This window comes from Mercenaria mercenaria, chromosome 5 (assembly GCF_021730395.1).
Source record: "Mercenaria mercenaria strain notata chromosome 5, MADL_Memer_1, whole genome shotgun sequence".
NCBI classification, from domain to species: Eukaryota; Metazoa; Mollusca; class Bivalvia; order Venerida; family Veneridae; genus Mercenaria; species Mercenaria mercenaria.
In genome coordinates this window covers 70566302-70587987 of record NC_069365.1, presented here as the reverse complement: position 1 = coordinate 70587987, position 21686 = coordinate 70566302, and the positions used below count along the sequence as shown (strand labels likewise).

Genomic DNA, 21686 nt, shown 5'->3' with positions numbered 1-21686 from the left:
TTCGAACACTAAATGACGGGTTTACTGTGGTATGCCATAATGCACTATTCATAATAATACAATATGCGGATAAAGATGCATGAAATCATCCTACGAATTAAGACGAGATAGAAGCAAGTCCTTAAAGGTTTATATAATATCACTTAGAGTATTTTTTTTTTGATAGATGTTCCTGTAATTGATATAAGTTTGTATCCGTGTGATCAAACTATGACAAAAATAATAATCGTACAACAAGCCAAAAACAGTAAAAAAGGTTTTGTGTTATGACGAATGAAGTAACGGGTGTGTGTTATGACGCAACAATAGTGGGTTTGTGTTATGACACAACATGAACTAACAAGTGTGTGTGTTATTACGCAACATGAACTAATGGGCGTAGGTTATGGCGCAAAATGAACCAACAATTGTATAATATGACGCAACATGAACTAACGGGTGTTTGTTATGTCGCAGCATGATCTAACGGTTAAATGTTATGACGCAACAAGAACTATCGGTTGTATGTTATGAACTAAGGGTATTACGTTACAACACAACATGAACTAAAGAGTAGATGTTATGACGTAACATGAACTAACAGTTTTAAGTTAAATTTCTTAATTTGGTTGGGATATATCATTTTAAAGTTTTATTTTATTTCAATAATTAAAAATGCAATTAATTTTGGGTAAATTTTAAAAAGCGATTTAGAGGGTACGTATATGACTGTATTCTTGTTGGTAGTAGTGGGGGATGATGAAACAAAAAGACAAGAGGATGACGATGCAACAACATGACAAGTGAAAGATGATGCTTAAACGTGACAAGTAGAGGACGATGCAGCAACATGAAAATTGGAAGACAAAGCAGCAGCATGACAAGTAAAGAATGATGCAACAACATGATAAGTTGAAGACGATGAAACAAAATGACAAGTGGAAGACGATGAAACATCGTGACAAGTGTAGGAAGATGCAACAACACGACAAGTGGATGACGATGCAACAACATGAAAACTGGAAGACAATGCAGCAGCATGACAAGTAAAGAATGATGCAACAACATGATAAGTTGAAGACGATGAAACAAAATGACAAGTGGAAGACGATGAAACATCGTGACAAGTGGAGGAAGATGCAACAACACGACAAGTGGATGATAAAGCAAAAACATAACAAGTGGATGATGATGCAACAACATGACAAGTGAAGGACGATAAAACAACATGACAAGTAGGTGACGATGCAACAACATGCCAAGTAGGTGACGATACAACAACATGCCAAGTGGAGGACGATACAACAACATGACAAATGGAGGACGATACAACAACATGACAAGTGGATGACGATACAACAACATGCCAAGTGGAGGACGATGCAACAACATGCCAAGTGGAGGATGATGAAACAACATGACAGACGGAGTACGATGCAACAGCATAACGAGTTGAGGACAATAAAACAACATGACAAGTGAAGGACGCCGACACCAAACGACAAGTGGTTCCTATTTTTATTCGCAGTAAAAATCCATGACAGACAAATTATGACATTTCTCCGATTGAAAAATTGCAGACAGTATTTTTTATCACAAAGGTTAAAGTTGTATGTAAACATACTCAACGAGTTAAAAGAAGTGATATTGATATTTCCGTGTGGTACAAAATAAACGAACCGAATAAACAAACAAACAGGAGAAATTTAAGATCACATTTACATAGACGTTAGTTAATATAAATCAATCAAGATTTCCTATCAGCATTTTCTCAGCGTAAGACCATTTCTTAACTTAACATTCTCCCAATGGATGTACTATAATTGTACTACTACGTTTACTTTTTTTTTTGCATTTTGTTATTTTAAGTTATAAAAACAATAAATACATGTTTGTGATTAGTGTCAAATTATTGTATCACGTGTGGAGTTCGTGATTAATGGAGTAGGTGCGACGTCGATTAGTTTTCTTGGATTTCTTGAAAGTAAGTTTAAACTGTATGATTCATTATATCATAATTATATGAATCGCAGTAACTATTTGTATGTAGCAGTCTTACAATTAAGATGCTTTTAATTAACATTGTAAACTGTATGTGACTTTCTTTATTCTGCAATTCGCAAGAGCAATGCAAGTCAAGGTTACGTCTGAGTACCAGCCTACCAAGTTCAGAGGCCTGTCTGAGACTGAGATGATGTCATTGGTTAATTTCAAGATTGAGTTCGCGACTAACCTCTCAGAATCAAGAGTTTTGAGAGAGGTGTATAATGTTTTGTAACACCAGGCTCTGCTTTAAACATTGCAGTAAATAATTGCATTGTAAATGAATAAAAGATTCGACATGTTTTTACATTTGGAAATGAAGATCATGCAAATTTTTAAAAGCGATTTAAGACCAGTACTTTTCTTTATTTTAACCAATTGCAAATACCTCTACATGTATCTTCTCACTTTATTGATACTGAGGTATTCTTTATAATAATACTTACTGTTTAAAGGTTATTTCTTAACTTTTTTATTTGTTCACAAATAAATGTTATCTTGTTTCTGCAGTAATAGTGATTGACCTTTGAAATCATTCTATTGTACATGTATTTTTAAGGTAGTGTATCCATATTACCGACAGTCGGCAATCTACGTGCGATTACGTATTTCTAACTGTTAAAGAAAGAATTTTCTGTCACGGCCGGAATCGCATTATATATAGCTTCCGACCGCTACATGTACCTGAAGTTGAAAAGGTCATGTGTTAGGCCGGCTTCTTAAGTTAAATAACGATTAATATCGTAATTAAATGTAATACTGAAACTTATTATTATTATTTTTATTATTATTATGTTATCATGGTCATCAACATTTTATGACATTTTTTAATACGGGTGATGATGATAAATTGTAAGTAAGAAATAAATAAAGCATTTCTTTTCAAGTAGTTCAAATAGTATTCGACAATAGTTTTGGCAAGTGACCAGGAAGCCATTCAATAAGTGTCTAAAACATGACATCCTAGATAATTTTCATCCTATTTTTCAAGTCTGTTGATGTTGAACTATAAAGTGGTCAATAGCACAAACTATGAACCGCCCATATATTTAAAGAACCATGTAATAAATGCAAATATCAAAATGTACTTTTATAGAAGTCTTAACGACATGAAGAAGCCAAAAAGAAATTATTGGATTAGTTTAACTCATTAATTAGGAAATATTTTTGTACTAATGATTTGTTTGCATTGCGTGGGAATCGATAACCTTAGCAAACAGTTATCATATATCATTTCAATAATTGAGTTCAGAGAAATGTGATTAAACAGAACTTGGTAAATAAGGTCAAAAACACTCGACAAACTAGAGTACAGTTTTACTATTCAAGAGTACGAGTGGTTTCCAGTAAATTAATACCGATATTATAGACATATTCCAAACTAGTAGGTGTGTGTTTGAAGCTGGTCAGTCACATTTGAGCAAGATTTTATGACATTTTTTCAGTTTTCATATATTCTGTTAAATATTTATTTAAGGAACAAAAAGACACATATTTCACAGTGTTAGATTCCAACTCGAAATGTGTATTTTAACTATTTTATTACTTTTTATCAAATTTTGAAACTACCTCCCCTTAGTTTAAAAGTTTAAAAAATGGACTATTTCTTCTGATTTCAATATAATTTCTAGTTTTACATCTGCATTTGATAAATTTGGGGATATTTCAATAACCTGAAACAAAAGGTAAGTTTTAAAACAGCGTGAAACTTCAGAATTCATCTATGTTTAGATACTGATCTCTGAACACTTGAGACAGGCAGCTTTCAAATATTCGTGTTGCTGGATTTAAAGAAAACTATTAAAATGAAGTAATTCTTTTATAAATTTTAGCTTATTTTAGTTGTCCATGGAGGAATCATTCGCATCTTATGTAGGTAAATATATACATACATACTTAAGCATTCATTCATACAGCCAAATAATAGAACTATTGCAGTAAGTGTTTCATCAGAAATTAATTTTCCAGTATAATCAATAAAATATATTCTAATCGAAAGTTCTTAAAATACTCGATATAACAGGCAATACCTTAAATAATACCGAAAGCTTATTTATGGACGTTCATGGACATTAAGACAATGTAGAAATCTATATAAAACATCAAAACAAAATAAACAATTGCGAAGATCGTTTGACCTCAGTCCATTTTTCAAAAGTCACAAACAGACAGATGAATGTCATTTACATGCATATGGGTGCAGACGTGTAGGCTAGATATTACTTTTCCCGTATAAATAGTCGAATATTAATTCTGATGTTGTTGGTTTTTTTATTCGTTTTTGTTTGTTCAATTTATGTAAACTTATAGAGATATCCGTTCTTTATTATACTTTGTATTGTACTTTTGTGACTTACCTCTCGTGAACAGACTCAATCAAACCGAGTCTGCTATTATTCTTCTTGGTTGCATTCTTTGCTTCCAAAGGATCTTTTTACAGATTTTATTCAAAAATTTGGGCTAGGTAGTAAAATGAATAAATTTATGTTCTGACCTTATTCCACATAATTGAACATTTGACTTGACATTAACATGTTGTTCTAAATGTCTGCTTACTTTCAAAGAAGTATTTTTTATATAAACTTTCAGGATATTTGCAAAAAATGTAAGGTGCAGGTCAGCTGTTATTTCAGTATATTTTTAGAAAATGTAACCTCTACTTATTGATAATTATATTTTAGCTTTCTGGATGAAACAAAAATGTTAAAGATTTTGAAAGCTGTTAAGGGCAGTGAACTGTTGATGAAACACAGAAAGGATATTTCAGACCAAGAACTAGAAGAGAGAATACCTTTAAACAGCACGTACTCGGAACAGGTAAGTGATATGCATGTGTAGTTCATATCTTAAAGAATGCCCAGAACGTAGTTGTCTGTATTTGGCAACGAACCATGTCATTCCTTATTTAAGTATATGGAACATATTAATTTAAATTTGTAAAATACACAATTCATCCGTCATATATACCCCACAGTAAATTGAATCACTAAATCTTTGTAAACCTGTGAAGAGAGAAATCAATTGTTTCCATATAATATCATTGTGTTATTGGTCAAAAAACACATCTGAAGGCATTTTTGAAGTTACTGAAACACTAATGCAATCTAGATTAGTTTACAGACCAACTGATTTGTTTTCATCAAAAATAATACCTTCTACGTGTTTTAAACTCAAAGCATTGTTCTTACATCCGTTTAACATGACAAGATACGACGTGCTGCTAGACATCGTTTCATACAAATTGGGGATTATAGTGACAGAAGCTGCCAATATTTCATTCCATTATTGAAAAAATCTAACGACAAACCTATATATAGTGCAGAAGAAATTTGTCGTCGTGTCTGATAATTATATTGAAAAATATTGACGTTTCCGATTCCATTCTTACTTAACGGAAAGTAAATAAAAAACGGGTATTAAAAAGCTGAAAACATATTTTTTAGGCTACAGGAGTATATATTTATTATATATTATCAGTTAGTGCATGTCAATTATAAACTAAATTAAATTTCAATGGAACCTGAAACGTCGTTTTTTTTTCAATACTGCTGTTTAAGGTATTGGACCTCTAATAGTAATGTTTGAAAAATGACATTTTATTGGTATAATCTTACATTTGACCGTTTTTTATAGGTTTTTCTATAATTTATGGTATTTCCTCAAGCTCAAGTAGAGACAAATTTCAAAGTGATGGCCACTGTCCAAACTGAGTGCGGATAATTCAATATACCATTAATTATTATAAAAGAAACATCAAACTATTGGTTAACAATTATAACACACGAAAAAAAACCCCTGTCAATATCATTTTGCTAGGGTGCCTCAAGTAAACATATTTAATGAGACAGAATTCTAACTCTAAAATTGAAAAGTTGAAAAAAATGACGAGTCCTGTGGAACTGTTTAAAATTTTGCTCACTTCGTTAACAAATAACCTTCGGACAGAAGTAAAACCTAACACCTTAAGTATCGAATTTTGTGCATGACGTTATTTGTGACATAAGTTTCATGTTAGTCGTCGCGTTCGAAGATATTTTTTACTCAGGTTAGAGAATTTATATTATTACATTTTATAAAATAATCATAATGTGAATGATTGTGTAATACTAAGATAATTAGATTTCCATTGAGAAATATGCACTTGTTCTTTCACTGTAGAAGCTATATTACGATAATATTGTGCGACAGCACAACAAGTTTCGATTGCACGGTAGCTTATTGCGACAGCACGGCAACACAATATGAGAGCCCAACACGATTCAATTGGACGGTAACATGATGCGATAACGCGACAACTAGATGTGACAGCACGATATTAGACCTCTATCATGGACACGGACATGGGAATGTAAATTTTAAGTTACGTACTCTGTACTCCGTTCAAATCTAGGGGTTTTTCTCAAACATGTTTTAGGAACTTGTTGTATTAATTATATGTATGATAACAAATAAAAGCGCATAGTAAGATAAAGGTTTAGCCCAGTTAAATAGCATATTTTAAAGGCTTACAGAAAGAAATCAATTTGGTAGACAAAATACAGATCTTTCACCTAATTGTTATTGTGTGGGAAAGGGTAGGCTGTACTGAAACAATAAAAATGAAACACCAAGAATTGAAAAAGAAAGGAATATGAATAGAAATCACAATGAATAACTAAGGATCGGTGTAGAAGTCTATCGGGGATGGGAGACTGGGGTAGGGGGAGGAGTTTTGGGTCTAAGTGTTTGGAAGAATAAAAAAAAACAACATTTATTCAAATGTCTCATGTTTTGGTGATCAGTGTGTTGGAGGAAAAATAAATACTAAGAAACAAAATGAGCTGTAACACGGTCTGTAAACACTGGCTCCACCTGCTTTTGGTGGCAAATGAGGTGAGTGGAAAAAAAGCTAATGATACTTCCGAGGTGGAGCTAAGTTGTAAAAAAGTCTGCTTTTAGTAACAATATGGAACAGAATTTCTGTTAAACGGGCAATTGGTTCCAATCATAAATGATTTTAGTTTATAACTTACATATATGTAGCGCGATTTGCAGAGATTACTGTCTAACTTAAACGAAAGTTGAAATAGTACCGGAATACTTTGGGAAAGAGGAAAGATACTTCATTATTATGTAGTTTACTGATTGTATTGTTTTGACTTGCCTATATACATTTTTGAGATGCCATTGCCACTTGTTTAGGCGTTAAGAGTTGAAGCATATGAAATATTTACCCCCCTTATAAAATCAATCCTTAAGTAATACTTTCTGATTAAGAAGGTATCGAGAAGTAATTGATATAAAAATATCTAACCAACATTATTGCAAAATATGAGATTTGATAATATTAGGGGCAGTTTTGATTGTGAAGTTTAGAAGGTGGCCGACGTTTACTCACATCGGCACCGACGCCGGTGTGAAAGCAATATAAGCCTCCTTATTCGCTTGAATTGATTGAGCCAAATAACTGTAAATAAAAATGAGATATTACGGTAAAACTTTATTGATACGAAGTATATAAAAATAAAAACCTTGGCTATATTGGCAGCTGCTGCTAATTTAAACTTATTTGATACTTAAAATAGAGACAAAGGATTGATGTTAAACTTTGGATATTACAATCATGCTTATAAAAACTCCAGCTTGAGATTCATTTCAGGTTGCTTAGGTCAAGGTTTCTGTTTCTAAAAGATAATCACTGTTCTCCGAATTACTATACTAATTTGATTGGCCTAGTTTGACCAAACTTGGTTATTATGTAGAGGCATAGCTGTGGGCTATTTGAATTGAGGTCAAATTTATTGTACCTAAACAATAAAAAAAGAACAGCTACCGGTAAATGAATTTAGTTCTGATTGAGACATATTATCACCAAACTTGGTGTATTGCTAATGTATATCAGGACCCACCTTAAGAATGTATTTTCGGCCGCTAAGATGAAAAAAGATCAACCGTTCAAAATTTGTTTTACTGATTGGGTTGATTGTTGTCACACTGACAAATTAAATGCCGTAAATTTACAAAATAAGATCTGAAAGAATATTTTATCAAATGGCAGACAACAAGTAAAATTAAAAGAAGAGACGTTTTATTAAACTGAATCTGGTAATTTTCGTAAGATGTAGGTATATGAGTTCGTCTGTGTTCTCCTTACACAGACAAGATTTATTCACAGCAGAGTATAACACTGTCAAGAATCATAAAAATATCCTGTGTCTTGATAATTAGGCAAAATCATTTGACTTTGGTGTCTTAGAAAGTAAACGCATCTCTCCGGTTATGTTTTCCGATTTCTATGTTTTGAGAAGTCCCCTAGATTTTGACCATAGTACATAGTACGTCTTCATTGTCCGTGTCCGTGATAAAGGTCTATTACTACCGCGTTGTAGTATCGTATTGTCGTGCTGTCCAGTCATGTTGTCGTGCTATCGAATTATGTTGTGGTGATGTTGCATCATTATGTCTTGTTTTGGAATTGAAACTAGCAATTTACAATACAGCACAGGGACGATTTACCATAATGTAAAGATTGACTGGAAACAGTCAGTTTAGACCATCGTTGTATAGAGCTGGTCGAAGTTTAGCTAGATTTATTTGAAAAGTTTGAAACTTAAGGGATTGCAGTTTTGATGAAGCATGATAGTCTTGTAATAACGGACGTCTTCGTTTAGAATAATTTTCAACTGGCAGAAAAAAAATGACATTAATTGACCCACATGCAATTTCATTCAATACGGAATTTGAAAACTGCATTGATTGTTTCTGTATTTAAAGTTCGGTTGTGTTTATTCAAATTAGCAAATAGTCAATTATACACGTTAATTCTGCTATAAAGTCTTCGTTTAAACAAAGATGTATACATGCACCCGTCATTAGTCCACTTTGTTGATTTTTTATGAGTACGAGTTATTTGTGCGTACAATAATTTACTAGACAGTTCGTTTTGAACATTGATCGTGACTGCGTTAAACAACAGAACATACAAACAAATGTCGCTGTCGGGTATGAAATGTGAAAGATTAAAAGTCGAAAGTCGCTCATTTTGATTAGATTTAGTGAAATTGTCAAACTAGATTTTACAGCAACTTCGTATTTTATCGCATCAATTTAGACCTCCTTTCAACCAGACATATCACATTATACCGCTAGAAAACTTTTCTAATAAATTAGGAATTACTTAGAATTGGGTTGTCAATATGTCACACATTTATTGTTTCTTGATTGGAAAAGTCAAACTTCAAACCAATTTAAGATTCAAGAGACTGCGGTCCTGTCTGATCTTAGAATTTTATTGCATTGATGTAATTTGCTCTTCGAACGGAGTTTCGTTGATAGACTGGTAAGATTGAGATTTAAGATTTTGAGATTTGCATTTTGTCGACGTTCTTATCGTGTGATAAGAACATTTATTCTTTAATCAAATGTGTTTTAAGGAGCTAGTAACCTTTATAACTCGACTAGCACATATAGTCGTACGTGAAACTGTTAAAACACATCTTGCAGAAAGGGTTACTTTTATTTGAGCACAGGAAATTGCTGCCCTATATTGGTGAAAACAACTGCAAGTTTACATTTAAATTGCCCGTAATGAAATTCAAGCAATGGTATATTGTCAAGCAAGGTTTGGAACCCACAGCGGTGATAGGCAGTTTCATCAAAGTCAGCGGCACGAAAAAAATTCATGAAGGGCAAGTGACCATATTATTTTTAGAAGCAGACTTGTTATCTGGGCAACGCGGGTTATTGGATAAAAAGGCAATGGCTCCTGCAAATTTGCTTTTATTACGCTTGTAATAAAATTCCAATCATGGAATATTGTCATTCGGAATTTAATCTCAGACGAGATTATCTGTCGCAAGAGAAACTATATAATGAATGTTAAATGTCAGATAATAAGAGAAACATCTTTACCCATTTTCGTACTGATAATGAAAAAAATTTAGATTTCGGGAAGAGATTTGTCTTGTATCATTCTCATGTAAATGTATTTATTATACTAAATTCATTTGTTGTCTTGCATCGTTGATTTTACCATTATATTATTTTTCTGAGTTTTCTTCCGTTTGTTTTCCTCCCAGTTTTATTTCAGACTCGACAAGGAGGAAAACTTGTTAAATATCGGGCGAATTTTTATTCACTCAGATTAATCCATATATGCGCAGCAATATATTCTTTTATCTTAAGAATAAAACAACCAATTTACCAAATACACAAAAAAGAAATACAATATATGGAACAAAATCAAAAGGTACGAATGGTGGCATTAGTCGCTGGCCGGGTCAGTTAAAATTAAAAATAAAACTTATAAAAAAAAACATGGGATGAAAGAAATGTTGAAAATTGGTTTACCGTTTGTACCTAAAGATTCCGATATTATTTTTTGTATTTTCTATAAAAAAAAAATACAACCTAAAACACTGATCCTCTTATTTGAGGTTAAACCTTGTGTATTAACAGATCGTTAGCCTTTTGATCAATTTTAAAACAGTTTCCAGACAATTTTAGACCAGTTTCCAGACAGTTTTAGACCAGTTTCCTGACAATTGTAACAAACGCTTATTGTTTCGTACATGTACTAGGAATAAATGTACGCGGACGGTACAAATATGAAACCCAACGTCTTTTTTTGTATCAGATTCCGATCACCAGTTACATCACATATTGAAGTAGATAGACAGCGCAGTAAAAATATCAGTCATCAAAATACATATTCTCCGTCTGGATTAACAGTATTCCCAATGTATAAGCTTTTTTGTTGCTAACTTTGAACAGGCACATGTAAATGGAGCGGTATGCAGTATATCAGAATGTAGGCTACAAACTTATATAAGTTACTGGACCCATAATGGCGCTCGGAACTTTCTAAGTGATTATGTAGTATGTAGTTCTATCATACTTCGGTATTACTTAGCAAGTCAGCCGAGAATTTCGGATACGGAGAAAACGGAATCTAACGGAAATTTCCGATTTTCATTTCGGGTCCAATACATTGAATTAAACTAATCGTCTAATAAAAATTAATTTAACAACACCCCTCAGCAACTCTTTCAATAGTTCTTTTTTCAATTTATCAGGTTTATTTTGTTTAAAATTCAAAAAATGCGTAAATCTTTCCATCAAAGCTCTCATTTAGATAACTGAGACGGACGCTCGCTGTTTTTGGTCGGATTGTCGAATTTCGGCTTAATCGATTTTTTGATAACCACCACAGATGTCAAATTCCGCCGAAAGAAAATAGTGCTCAAATGGCAGCAAAGGGAACAACTGAAATTACCACGCTTCACTGCGCGCTTTAATTGAATGCAGGGGATTAGTACTAGTGTAGTCTTTTTTACACTATTTGTTAAATATAATAACAAACACAAAGTGCAATACCAGACGGCGGTTTATTTACGAAGTGCAGCCATGATACGTTCATAATTACATGTAACACAAAATATGAAGTTTATGTCAAGCAACCGCATTCTGAGTAAAAATAAGTTTGGTACTGCAAAAAGGTACCGTATATCCACGAAAATTAAAGCTTTCCTCTTTTGTTTCTCACTTTTTTTTTATACGATTTTACAAATACATGGTTAAATGCCAAAATGAAAAAGAAAAATCTAAATCATATGCGAACCGACTCGCCCAGGAAAAAACAGAGCTTAAAACATTTGAGTTACTAAATGAAATTTCTCTGAAAACCTGTCAAATGTCAGATCGCTGAATGTAGGGCCTCATTCCTTGCGGATATATGGTGGAAAAACAGAAAACATATATATTATGAAAGTAACTTTCGATAATAACATCGTGTTTTTAGAACTATACACCTAATACTGTCGAAAGAATAAGATACACTATGAAAAATACGCTGCATTATCATAATCAACTTTCTACAGAGAAAAACGTTTGTACATTTATATTTAAAGACACTGATTCCGGCATGCCTGGTATGTGGCCTATGGAGATGATAAGGTCTGCATATTGGCGATAAGGGCCAATACACAAGCCAGGACCATTGGTAGACTTGCTTCTGTTTATCATAATAAGCTACTGTATAGCTACTGTGCAGTAAATATTTGCAGGTGATATTTCTCACCTTTATAGCAAATCAGTTCTCACCTTTATAACGAGTTTAGAAAGCTTGATTGAATTAGGGCTAAATAAACAAAGTGATAAGATACAACAGTGTTTTATCATATTTTTAATAAAGTAAGTTTTTTAACAATTACATCTCATTATTGCTGTTTTTTATTATCAAAAATATAAAAAATGCATTCAGTCACATAGATTTTAGAAGTAATAAATTATTGTGTATTTTGAACAATGATATATCTTTATTGCTGGATTTTATTATACATAAAAGAAAGTTAACATTACTTAGACAACACAAGAGGAATTAAGCATTTTTAATATATAACATCCTTCTGTCTATATACCTTCTTTATCTGTTAAAAATGCAACTGAACGCTTCTTTAATTTCTAATAAAATCCAGCAATTATCTTTTTTTTTTTCGTTTTTATTTTGTTACTTTTGATAAGAAGATCATAATCACTGAATAAACAAACTTGTAATTTCTCTTCTTATGTTTTGAATAATTATTTTATAGTAAGAAATGCTTTGCTATAAGAGTTATAATTTAATTGGCCAGGACATCACTCAACATGACTGAGCAATCAAAATTAGTATCTTATCAATTAAAATAATTTTGTGTACATGCTGAAAAAAGACTAAAAAACAACAGCATTTCAATTAATAAAATGCAAAACACAGGAAATAACCAATTTACCTGTAGGCAATAAAATTTATGATTCCCTGACAATAATTAGGCTACATGTCAAGTCTACAGGGGTTTTATGGACCCTTATCAGACTGGACCAGACAGGATCTTGTATATTGGGGATTAAAAAGTCTGTATATAGGAGATTTTCTTTGCCTTTAAGCTGTCAAATAATCTAAACGTAATATCATAACATACTGATCTTGTAACTGTAACCTTAAAAGACTAAACCCACATAATTGTGGCTAAACAATCTAATATTTTCTCTCAAAATCCTAAAGATAAATACTCAAAAAGTGACTAAAGATTTTGAAACAAACAAAAATAGTTTGCAGGTACACTGCCGCGGCACTTTTGAAGTAAATACATTCTTCTTGCATTTCTATTAACTTTTATTTTTATTCACTATCATTTTCATGGTCATATACATACATACACATTCTATGCCAAACTTAGTGGAAAAACGTGTTGAATTTTGTCAAGAAGAAAAAACCTAAAAATTAAAAATAAGCAACATCGAATTCTGCCCTGAATTATATATATTATTATTTTTTTTTTACTCCGTTAAATACAATATTATCAATTTCATTTATATGTGTATTACTTATTTATCAATCTTAAAGAAAATGTTTCTTGTACGAAATCGTCCGGTAGAATGACTACTAAATACACATCACCAATAAAGTACCTTTACACAAGCACGAAACAATCGTGCGCAAGACTGACCAATATATACCACTGTATTGTATACGTTACGCGAAAGACAAATATTTCACGCTATACTACCGAAACGCGTGAAATTAATAGTCTTTTCTACACTATTTGTTAAATATAATAACAAACACAAAGTGCAATACCAGACGGACGGTTTAGAAAAACACAAAAGAGCGGGCTGGAAAGACATACTGGTGCTTACAGAGCCAATGATTTTGAAACTATTAATCTCCTCTCCAAGGAGTCGGCAACATAACCGTCTTTGCTATTTTCCCCTTTCCAACGCCCGTGCCGCTTCCAACATCTATCGTTGACACCCGCGTTGGCTGCCGCCGTGGCGCCTCCGGCGCGGAGTGAATGTAGACCTATATTCAAATCTCCTACGACCTCTCTTAATCTCGAAACAAGACATTCTCTGGCTGGAGTGTAACTAAGAGGTTTGTTTTTGTAAATAAGTTTGCATTTATATTTTGACCTAATGCACGGTTTAAACAAAAATACATCATCTGTAACAGATAAACCGGTGACTTCAAAATACCGTTTTAACATGTTGTACGGGCAAGCTACCGAACTACCCTTTGAAATGACAATTTTATCTCCGTGACGATATTGGTCAGTCTTGCTTTGTCTAATATAAACAGAAATATAATTATCATGAAACTGAATATCATTACAATGTAACCTGCTTAATTCATCAAACCGTAAGAAACCTGAATAAGCGAGTAATATCATTGCCAAATCTCTAATGACTAGAACATCCGTACATACTGTATATTTATCACACAGTGTAATTAAAATGTCTGTATACGTAGTGATTGGCTCCTTCTTATTTACAGGTTTTGAAAGAGTCCGTTTTGAAGCATCCATTAAGTTTGTGACAAACATATTATCTGTCGGATCAGGTAAATTCTTCAAGGAGTGTGCCCATTTTATGGAGTAAACCGTATTAGAAATCACTGAATTTGGTGAATGTTTGTCAATAAGCTCGGTTAAGTATAACGCGACATGAATTGGGGAGGCAGGCAGTGCTGATCCACCCTTTGAAGAAATGAAATAATCCCACTTTTTGAAATAAGAATAATACTTATTAACCGTAGTGTCATTTTTCGACAGCGTCAGAAAATTGGCCATCTTGGACGACAGTTCATCAAAACTAATATGTTGTATCCCGCTCTGCTGAATTTCCTCGTCAATGCAGCTTTTCAAATTCAAGCCTGTTCAAATAGACAAAACACGATATCACTATATATATACCTAATTATACAAATCTTAGAGCAATTAGGCCAAAATATAACGGCCTGCCGTCAAAAATGCCGTTTCTGCCTCTGCCTCTTCTTGTTAGCTTTCCTGGCTGAAATATAATATATTCATTAACATAATCACTCATCCTTTTACCGTCATGGAAAAGTAGTGACCAAAATGGCGCAGACTTCCACACTGGTAAAAGTAGTGTACAAGTACATTTTTCACTTTGTATTTTACGTATACATTGAACACCCAACGTGGGTGGGGGAACAAGCCAAAAATTTTCACCAGTCCATCTAAAGCTCATTGCATCTATACCGGAAGTCCCTGGGCACCAATACTTTGAGTAAAATGCATTGCATTTAGCGTTGTAACTACATGCGAATAAATCAAAAGTATGCGGACCCCACTTTTTGTCTAATGTCTTAAATATCTTATTTTCGACTGACCAGTCATCACTGTCGGTACATCTACTGAAAAAATCTGCTTCTTTATTTTCTGCTCTTGGAATCCATTTTGGAAACAAACTGATGTTATGCACTTTACATACTTCGTAAACACCTACTGCTATGTCTTGCAAAACTGGTTTTCTACTACCAACTTTCAAAACGGAAACAACATTTTTATTATCAGTGTTAACCAAAATGTTCTGCCCTTCCAGGCTCTTAACTGAACTGTTTAAAACTCTGTGCACGGCCTCTAGTTCCCTCCACGTGGAACTTAATCCACTTTCGGATTCAGACCAGCAGCCGACAACTTGGCTGTCGTCATTTTCATCAATATATCCAGCAAAACCAGCTCCACTGGCGTCACAAAAGACAGTTTTTTGAATATGTTTTTGTTCTATACTTTCTAATAACTCTGCGTCAAGTTTGCCTTTATTAAGCGTTCTCAAATTTTCATTCCAAAATATAATTTCGTCAAATGCCTTCGAACTTACCATGACTGGAGCTTCCCAACTAGCACGACTGAGAACACATTCATACAGCGACCTTGACATTAGTCTTACGACTTGCCCAATGGCTGACTGCATAGAGATCAACTGCCCTATCAAACGTGCAACGTATCATTTCCATGAATTCTTTCAACAACCTTTCTGTTTTTTGTATACGATCTTCTGTGACCATAAAGATACCCCTGCATGTATCCCATAAATAACCTAGCCATACGATACTTTGACATGGTTCCCAATGACATTTGTCTTCTGCTATCAAAAACCCAAACATAATCAAATCTTGATGCATAAATTTAGATGCCTGTAAAGCCCTAGTGTACGTACTCTCACCACTGAGCCCATCATCCAGAAATAATACTGTTCTAAACCCTTGGGATCTCCACTTAGTCACAACTACTCTCAAAAGCTTAGTAAATATGAACCCTGCTGTTGAAATTCCGAAAGGAAGCACATTAAATACATAATAATGAGCTTGACCGTCACACTCCCATGGAAAACCTAAATATGTTTTATGTTCTTGAAAAATCATGATATGATGATACGCACTTCTTATATCAAAAGAAAACAAATAGTCCCCAGTTGAGAAAAGTTGCTTAGCAACCGACTGATCCTCAAAACAACATTTATATTTGAAAAGCTCGAGATTTATATGTCTGCAATCTAGCACGAGTCGAGGCTTACCTGATTTCCCGTAAGCCACTGTGAGGGGATTTATGATGTACGGTGTTTCTTGAACCTCAGTTACACAACCTTTCAAAAGTAAATTTTTAATCTCACCGGATACAAATTTTGGATTATCTCTGGCCGATTTGTTATTTTTTAGACGAACAGAACTAGGAATATTTCTTAACGGCAATTTGTAGCCATGTTCTACTACATCTAAAATGTATTGATTAGCCCCAGCAGCTTTCCAGTGTTCTAAAGAACTTTTCAACTTACCAACTGGCGTTATCAATATTTGATCCTGTACAGTATTTTCTTTTATGCTCTTAAAACTTTCTACTACAGAATGCAACAAATTTTTACTTATCTGTGAATCCTTATTCACTTGACCACCATCTCCCATCACGGCTTTACATTCTGCTCGCCAGTGCCCTGGTCGCCCACAGCGGAAACAAGTACCGGGTTTCCGTCCCTGAGTAGACTGATTCCATCCTTGTGAGGGCCGCATTCCTCGATTCTGCGATGGTGCTGCTACCGATGCGTCTTGCGTCGGAAAATACGTATTTCGTTGAAAAGGACTGTAACGAAACCCCCTAGATCGCTTTTCCTGTTTCAACTTCCGGTCGGCTTTGACTTGGGCTCTAAATATTTTCTTTTCGTCGTCGGAGTCGTCAGCTAGAGGGTGAGCCTCGTATTCTTGGACTACACGCCATCCGCTGTCAGAAGAATCTGCTAACTTTATTAATTTTTCACGATGAATAAGAATGCCAATACCTTCTGATACTTTTTTCTGTGCTGACGTTACATCCTCGCCTGGAGTCGTTCTTATGGCGTCTTGCAGAAACCCGTCTGCTTCCTTCAGTTTATCGAGTACTCGAACGTTCACCTTATGTTGCTCCTCGTTCCCCTTTTTACGAAACGTGTAAGTGTCATTTAATGCTAAACTCTGCTGAATTCTTGAAATCTGAGCCTGTGAAAAATCCCTTTGCGACTCCTCAAATTCTGCTAATTTCGACGTTAACATCCTTTCCATATTGGAAAGAAGTTCATTTTCTTGGTTTGACATGGCTGCCAACAAGTGGTCTCTAAGCAAGCAGTGAAAATCTAGACAGAATGTTTGTAATAATGTATTAATAGTAATCACGAGCAGACGATGTGCCCGCTGACCAATAAACTAAGGTAGCAGGGTATACTTCGAATTTTGGCCACCGTCAATATCTGTTATAATTAGAACTTCGTGATTTTGGATGTCTGTAAATTAAGGTGAGAGATAATGATTGTTAATTCTTTAGAAAATTTTAACAGCCGATACATGTAAAATTCTGATGTAAGTTGTAAAACTAACTGCTGCTAGCTCCGTATGAATCGGTGAGTATCCTTGGCGCAGGAAATTCAAATCACGGAAAGGTTCCGCGCTTGTTGATTGATATTCAGGAACTTTTTCGCTATTTTGTGAAAAAACGAGCTGGATGGGTCCCCATTCCGTTTATATCCTGAAGTTTAGTAGGGACTATTAAATTTAGAAATGCAATTAAATTGGACATTGTTCCTGCAGCGGGATCATTGCAGGCTGTTCAAAAAGTGCAAATTGATGATTTTGGCATGCTATTTTTAGTGGATTGTGTAAAACTTTCGCTTTGATAACTATCTGTATTCTTGTATGAGAGTCCTGATCTTGCCATTCATTAAAAGCACAAAGCATGCACGCAATTTATAAAATAGCCACCCTGATTCTGCTCATTAGGGAAGTACAATATTGCGATTCGCTACATGTAAGCCTGGCCGTGCCAAAAATTTTCGGATCTAAGTGTACTCTGCTAACTAAGCACGCTTTATATACGAGACAGTGTTCTTATCGCTGGATGACGAATTTTTTATTTAAGATTTTACATTAATGGAATTCACAAATAAATTAGCTGTACTAAAATCAGAATTTAGAGGAAGTAAAAGCTCGGATATTGTTATTTTTAATCATCACAAAGAAGTGAAATAGAATAATAGAACTTTGATAGATGCTTTTGAAAATCAAAAAAGTAAAAGACATTTCCAATAATTTATGATACTTGGAAATTATATGCGAAAGGAATTTATTATATTTCCGAATAGAATATTACTTAGCTCTCGGTAAATCTGTAAAAGTTATTACTATTTTAGAGCAAAAACAAAATAGTTCATGCTCAAATGATTAGGCTATTACAGTCTACTTTAATTTGCAACACTGTCATCAGTTATATGTGTATTTCTTAAAAGTCTGATCGTTCCTGCTATAATAAGTGACCTTAAAAATGTGTTTCAGTTCTGTTCCCTATATTATTATAATTTGATGTTATTACAAAATGTATGGTTGTTTTTTAATTGTGTGTATGTGTCTACATGCACATCTGAACAGTCTGATAATGATGGTCTGCATTGTTTATAATTAGTCATTAAATTCACAATGAACATAGAATTTTGGCAAGGAAATGGTTACACTGTTGTGAAAAACAACTGGAAAAGACATTTACTAGTTTAACAGTCCGAACAGAAAAGTGACATTGCTGATCTCGGACCTGACAGAATCAATACATTTCAAGACAATCCGTCCTCCAGTATTTACAATGCTTTGATTTTATACTTTACATACTTCATTCCGATTGACGCAGTAACATTCACGAACATTCAAACTTGGCATTATTATAAAATGATTAATACAAAATTCATGCATACGCTCTACATTGAAAAAGTGCTATATGACAGATTAACTTGTTGCAATATATGATTCTTAAATAAGAAAGAATTAGATTTGAATATTGATTGCGTGGACTGTCCGGCAGTTTACTGATAAACGTGAAACATTGCCACACATACATGCGCGCTAGGTAAAGTACATTTGTACATCACTTTCCAACTGTTATATGTATACTCAGAAACATTAAATATTCCATTTTATTTTTAAGCAGGACTGTTATTTTGAGCTTTATTTGCCCAGAAACTACATCGCAATCACACAAGGTAAAACTCCCACATAGAAACAACATGAGAAATGACATCATGTCGGGAGGCATCGTTTCTAACTAATTGGGAATTATTGTGAGCGACACTGCCAAGTCGTTGTTACATTATTGGACAGATCGGACATTACGCTGCAAAATTTGTAGTAAAATGCCTTGTTAGTCTTTTATAGATGTAATTTATATGATTTAATCTTTGTTTGTCTTTGATTATTAACGTACCCTTGATCTAGCACTGGCGGCAAACTGGCAAACTAGCAGTTACTGTGGTATCCTAACTGGTCTTGTTATACCGATGTGGAAATTTTATTTTGAATACTATGTAAAAATATTTACATTAGAAATGTGTTACAAAAATATGCTTATTTCATCATTTTAAAGCCGATGACAAAGCAGTATGATTATATCTGTGAATTTAAAACTTTAAAATTTAAATCTAAAGAACACTCAGTCTGAATATCTGAATATATCACAATAATACACCAAAGAACATTTGCAAATTTGACTGATTGGCAAAGGACGTTTGACCAATACAAACAAAGACATAGATCACAGAGACAAAGCCATGTCTCGCCTATCCCTTACTCTGCTAAATTTCTATAATGGACTTGTCCATCTTTAAACTTGGACAGTACCATTAACTGTTAAAAGATATGCTTACCAAAATATTTACTGAATGGTGAACATTGCAGACCATGATCAGACTGCACGGATGTGCAGACTGATCTTGGTCCGCACTGATCGAAAAGGTATGTCAGCAACAGTGTGTATATAGATGTGTATATAACGGCTACATAGACAAAGCAAAACAACAGAAATTGCTGAATCTTTCCAAATGTTGCCTTAAATTGATAAAATACTTACCTTTACAATAACATTTTAATAAATTGTTTGTACTTTCTGGTTTGTTTGGTTTGTGGGGTTTTTGTTTTGGAAATACGATAAATCATTATTATATAAATCCAAACGTCCTTATAACGTTAGTCCTACACATTTTGTGTAACAAATTGGAATTAAATGTGACATTTACTGTCAATATTACACGCAATAGCCACTTCATTACTGCAAGCTTCAAGCCAATTACGGATGGAAGGAATTGTCGTTATGTCTGAGTTTGTCTGACAATCTACAGACAGAAATATTTGTCTCGTACATAAAATTTCGTAACAGATGTATAGTCAAACCTATATTTGAGGGAATGTGCATCAGCGTATATGTCGCGATAAGAACGGATTTGTTGTGTTATAAAGGAGATTACTAAACAAATTGGCAGACTTCAGACAATATGAAATAATGTGTTCGCAATCCGAGCATATTGTCGTCATGAATTTAGTCATTTATGATTTTCTGTCGTCCCCAGAACGATTTGAAATACTTTAGATGTCGCTTCGCATTCATCAATTATTTTTACGAATAACGTATGCTCTCGGCTCAGGGAAACAAACTTCTATATGCATTTTATTTGTGTAAGATTTATCAGTTGACGTCCTTTATACGCAAAACAGACTTAATATTTTCATAGCGTGCTATCATATTCCAAATCACGTTTAAAGTTTTCCTAAACAGAATCAAAAGTACAAAAATGTATTAGAATCAAGCCTTCTCTGGCTGTGTTAAGGGTGCTCTGTATTTGCGGGAAATCAACCCTACCCTTTCGGTTTTTGCAGGTATAATCAAAGTTTACTATTTGTAACACAGATATTTGTGAACTGACAAGAACAACAGAAACAGCAAAACAAGAAGTAATTCACAATGTGTAATAAGGCAGATTATAGTTCTTAAAGGCAATGGCCTTTAGATTTTGGCTGAAGAATTATCTTTCTTTCAAATTGAGGTTTGGTGATATTATGAACATTAGAATATGAGTTTTTGTTTCTAAACTATTTTAAAAATGCCAAATCAAGAAAAAGATGACCACGTGAAGAATCGAAATCGGACCGCCGCGGCAATAAATAAATTTTCCGCTGTCGGCATACCAATACGGTTGTGGAGGATTTAATGTTTATTACGCGTTAAATATAGATATTTATAATCGGAGCAGTTTACCTCAAATAAAACGTTACAAACCTTTTTCGATTTTCATCGCAAAAATAGTAAAAACAACTAATTATCATGCGTTTCCTTTCAGTAATTTTGTTTCAAAGTATTCTTAAGAAATACAGCATCAATTTCCAGATATCTAAAAATACTACCTTTTGTTGTCATACGATCTGGAGGCCGGTGCCTTTAATAGTGCCATTATTAACTGATATTGTAAAAAGGTAGTTAATACAACATATCACTATATGTTTTGATATATTTCGATAATGGAACTTTTACTTATTACGATAGCAAATGTCATGGCATCTCAGATTATTC

General features: G+C 33.7%; 1 protein-coding gene across 1 annotated transcript; it reads right to left on the bottom strand.

Moving 5' to 3' along the window:
* Positions 1-15700: 15700 nt before the first annotated feature.
* LOC123558510 (uncharacterized) lies at positions 15701-17404 on the bottom strand. Its single transcript, XM_045350384.2, has one exon. The coding sequence runs from the start codon at positions 17402-17404 to the stop codon at positions 15701-15703; it is 1704 nt and encodes a 567-aa protein (XP_045206319.2).
* Between the last annotated feature and the right edge of the window lie 4282 nt (positions 17405-21686).

Bases quoted from the DNA above. Each gene is read 5' to 3' on its own strand.
- LOC123558510 (XM_045350384.2), bottom strand. From the start codon at position 17,404: ATGTCAAACCAAGAAAATGAACTTCTTTCCAATATGGAAAGGATGTTA.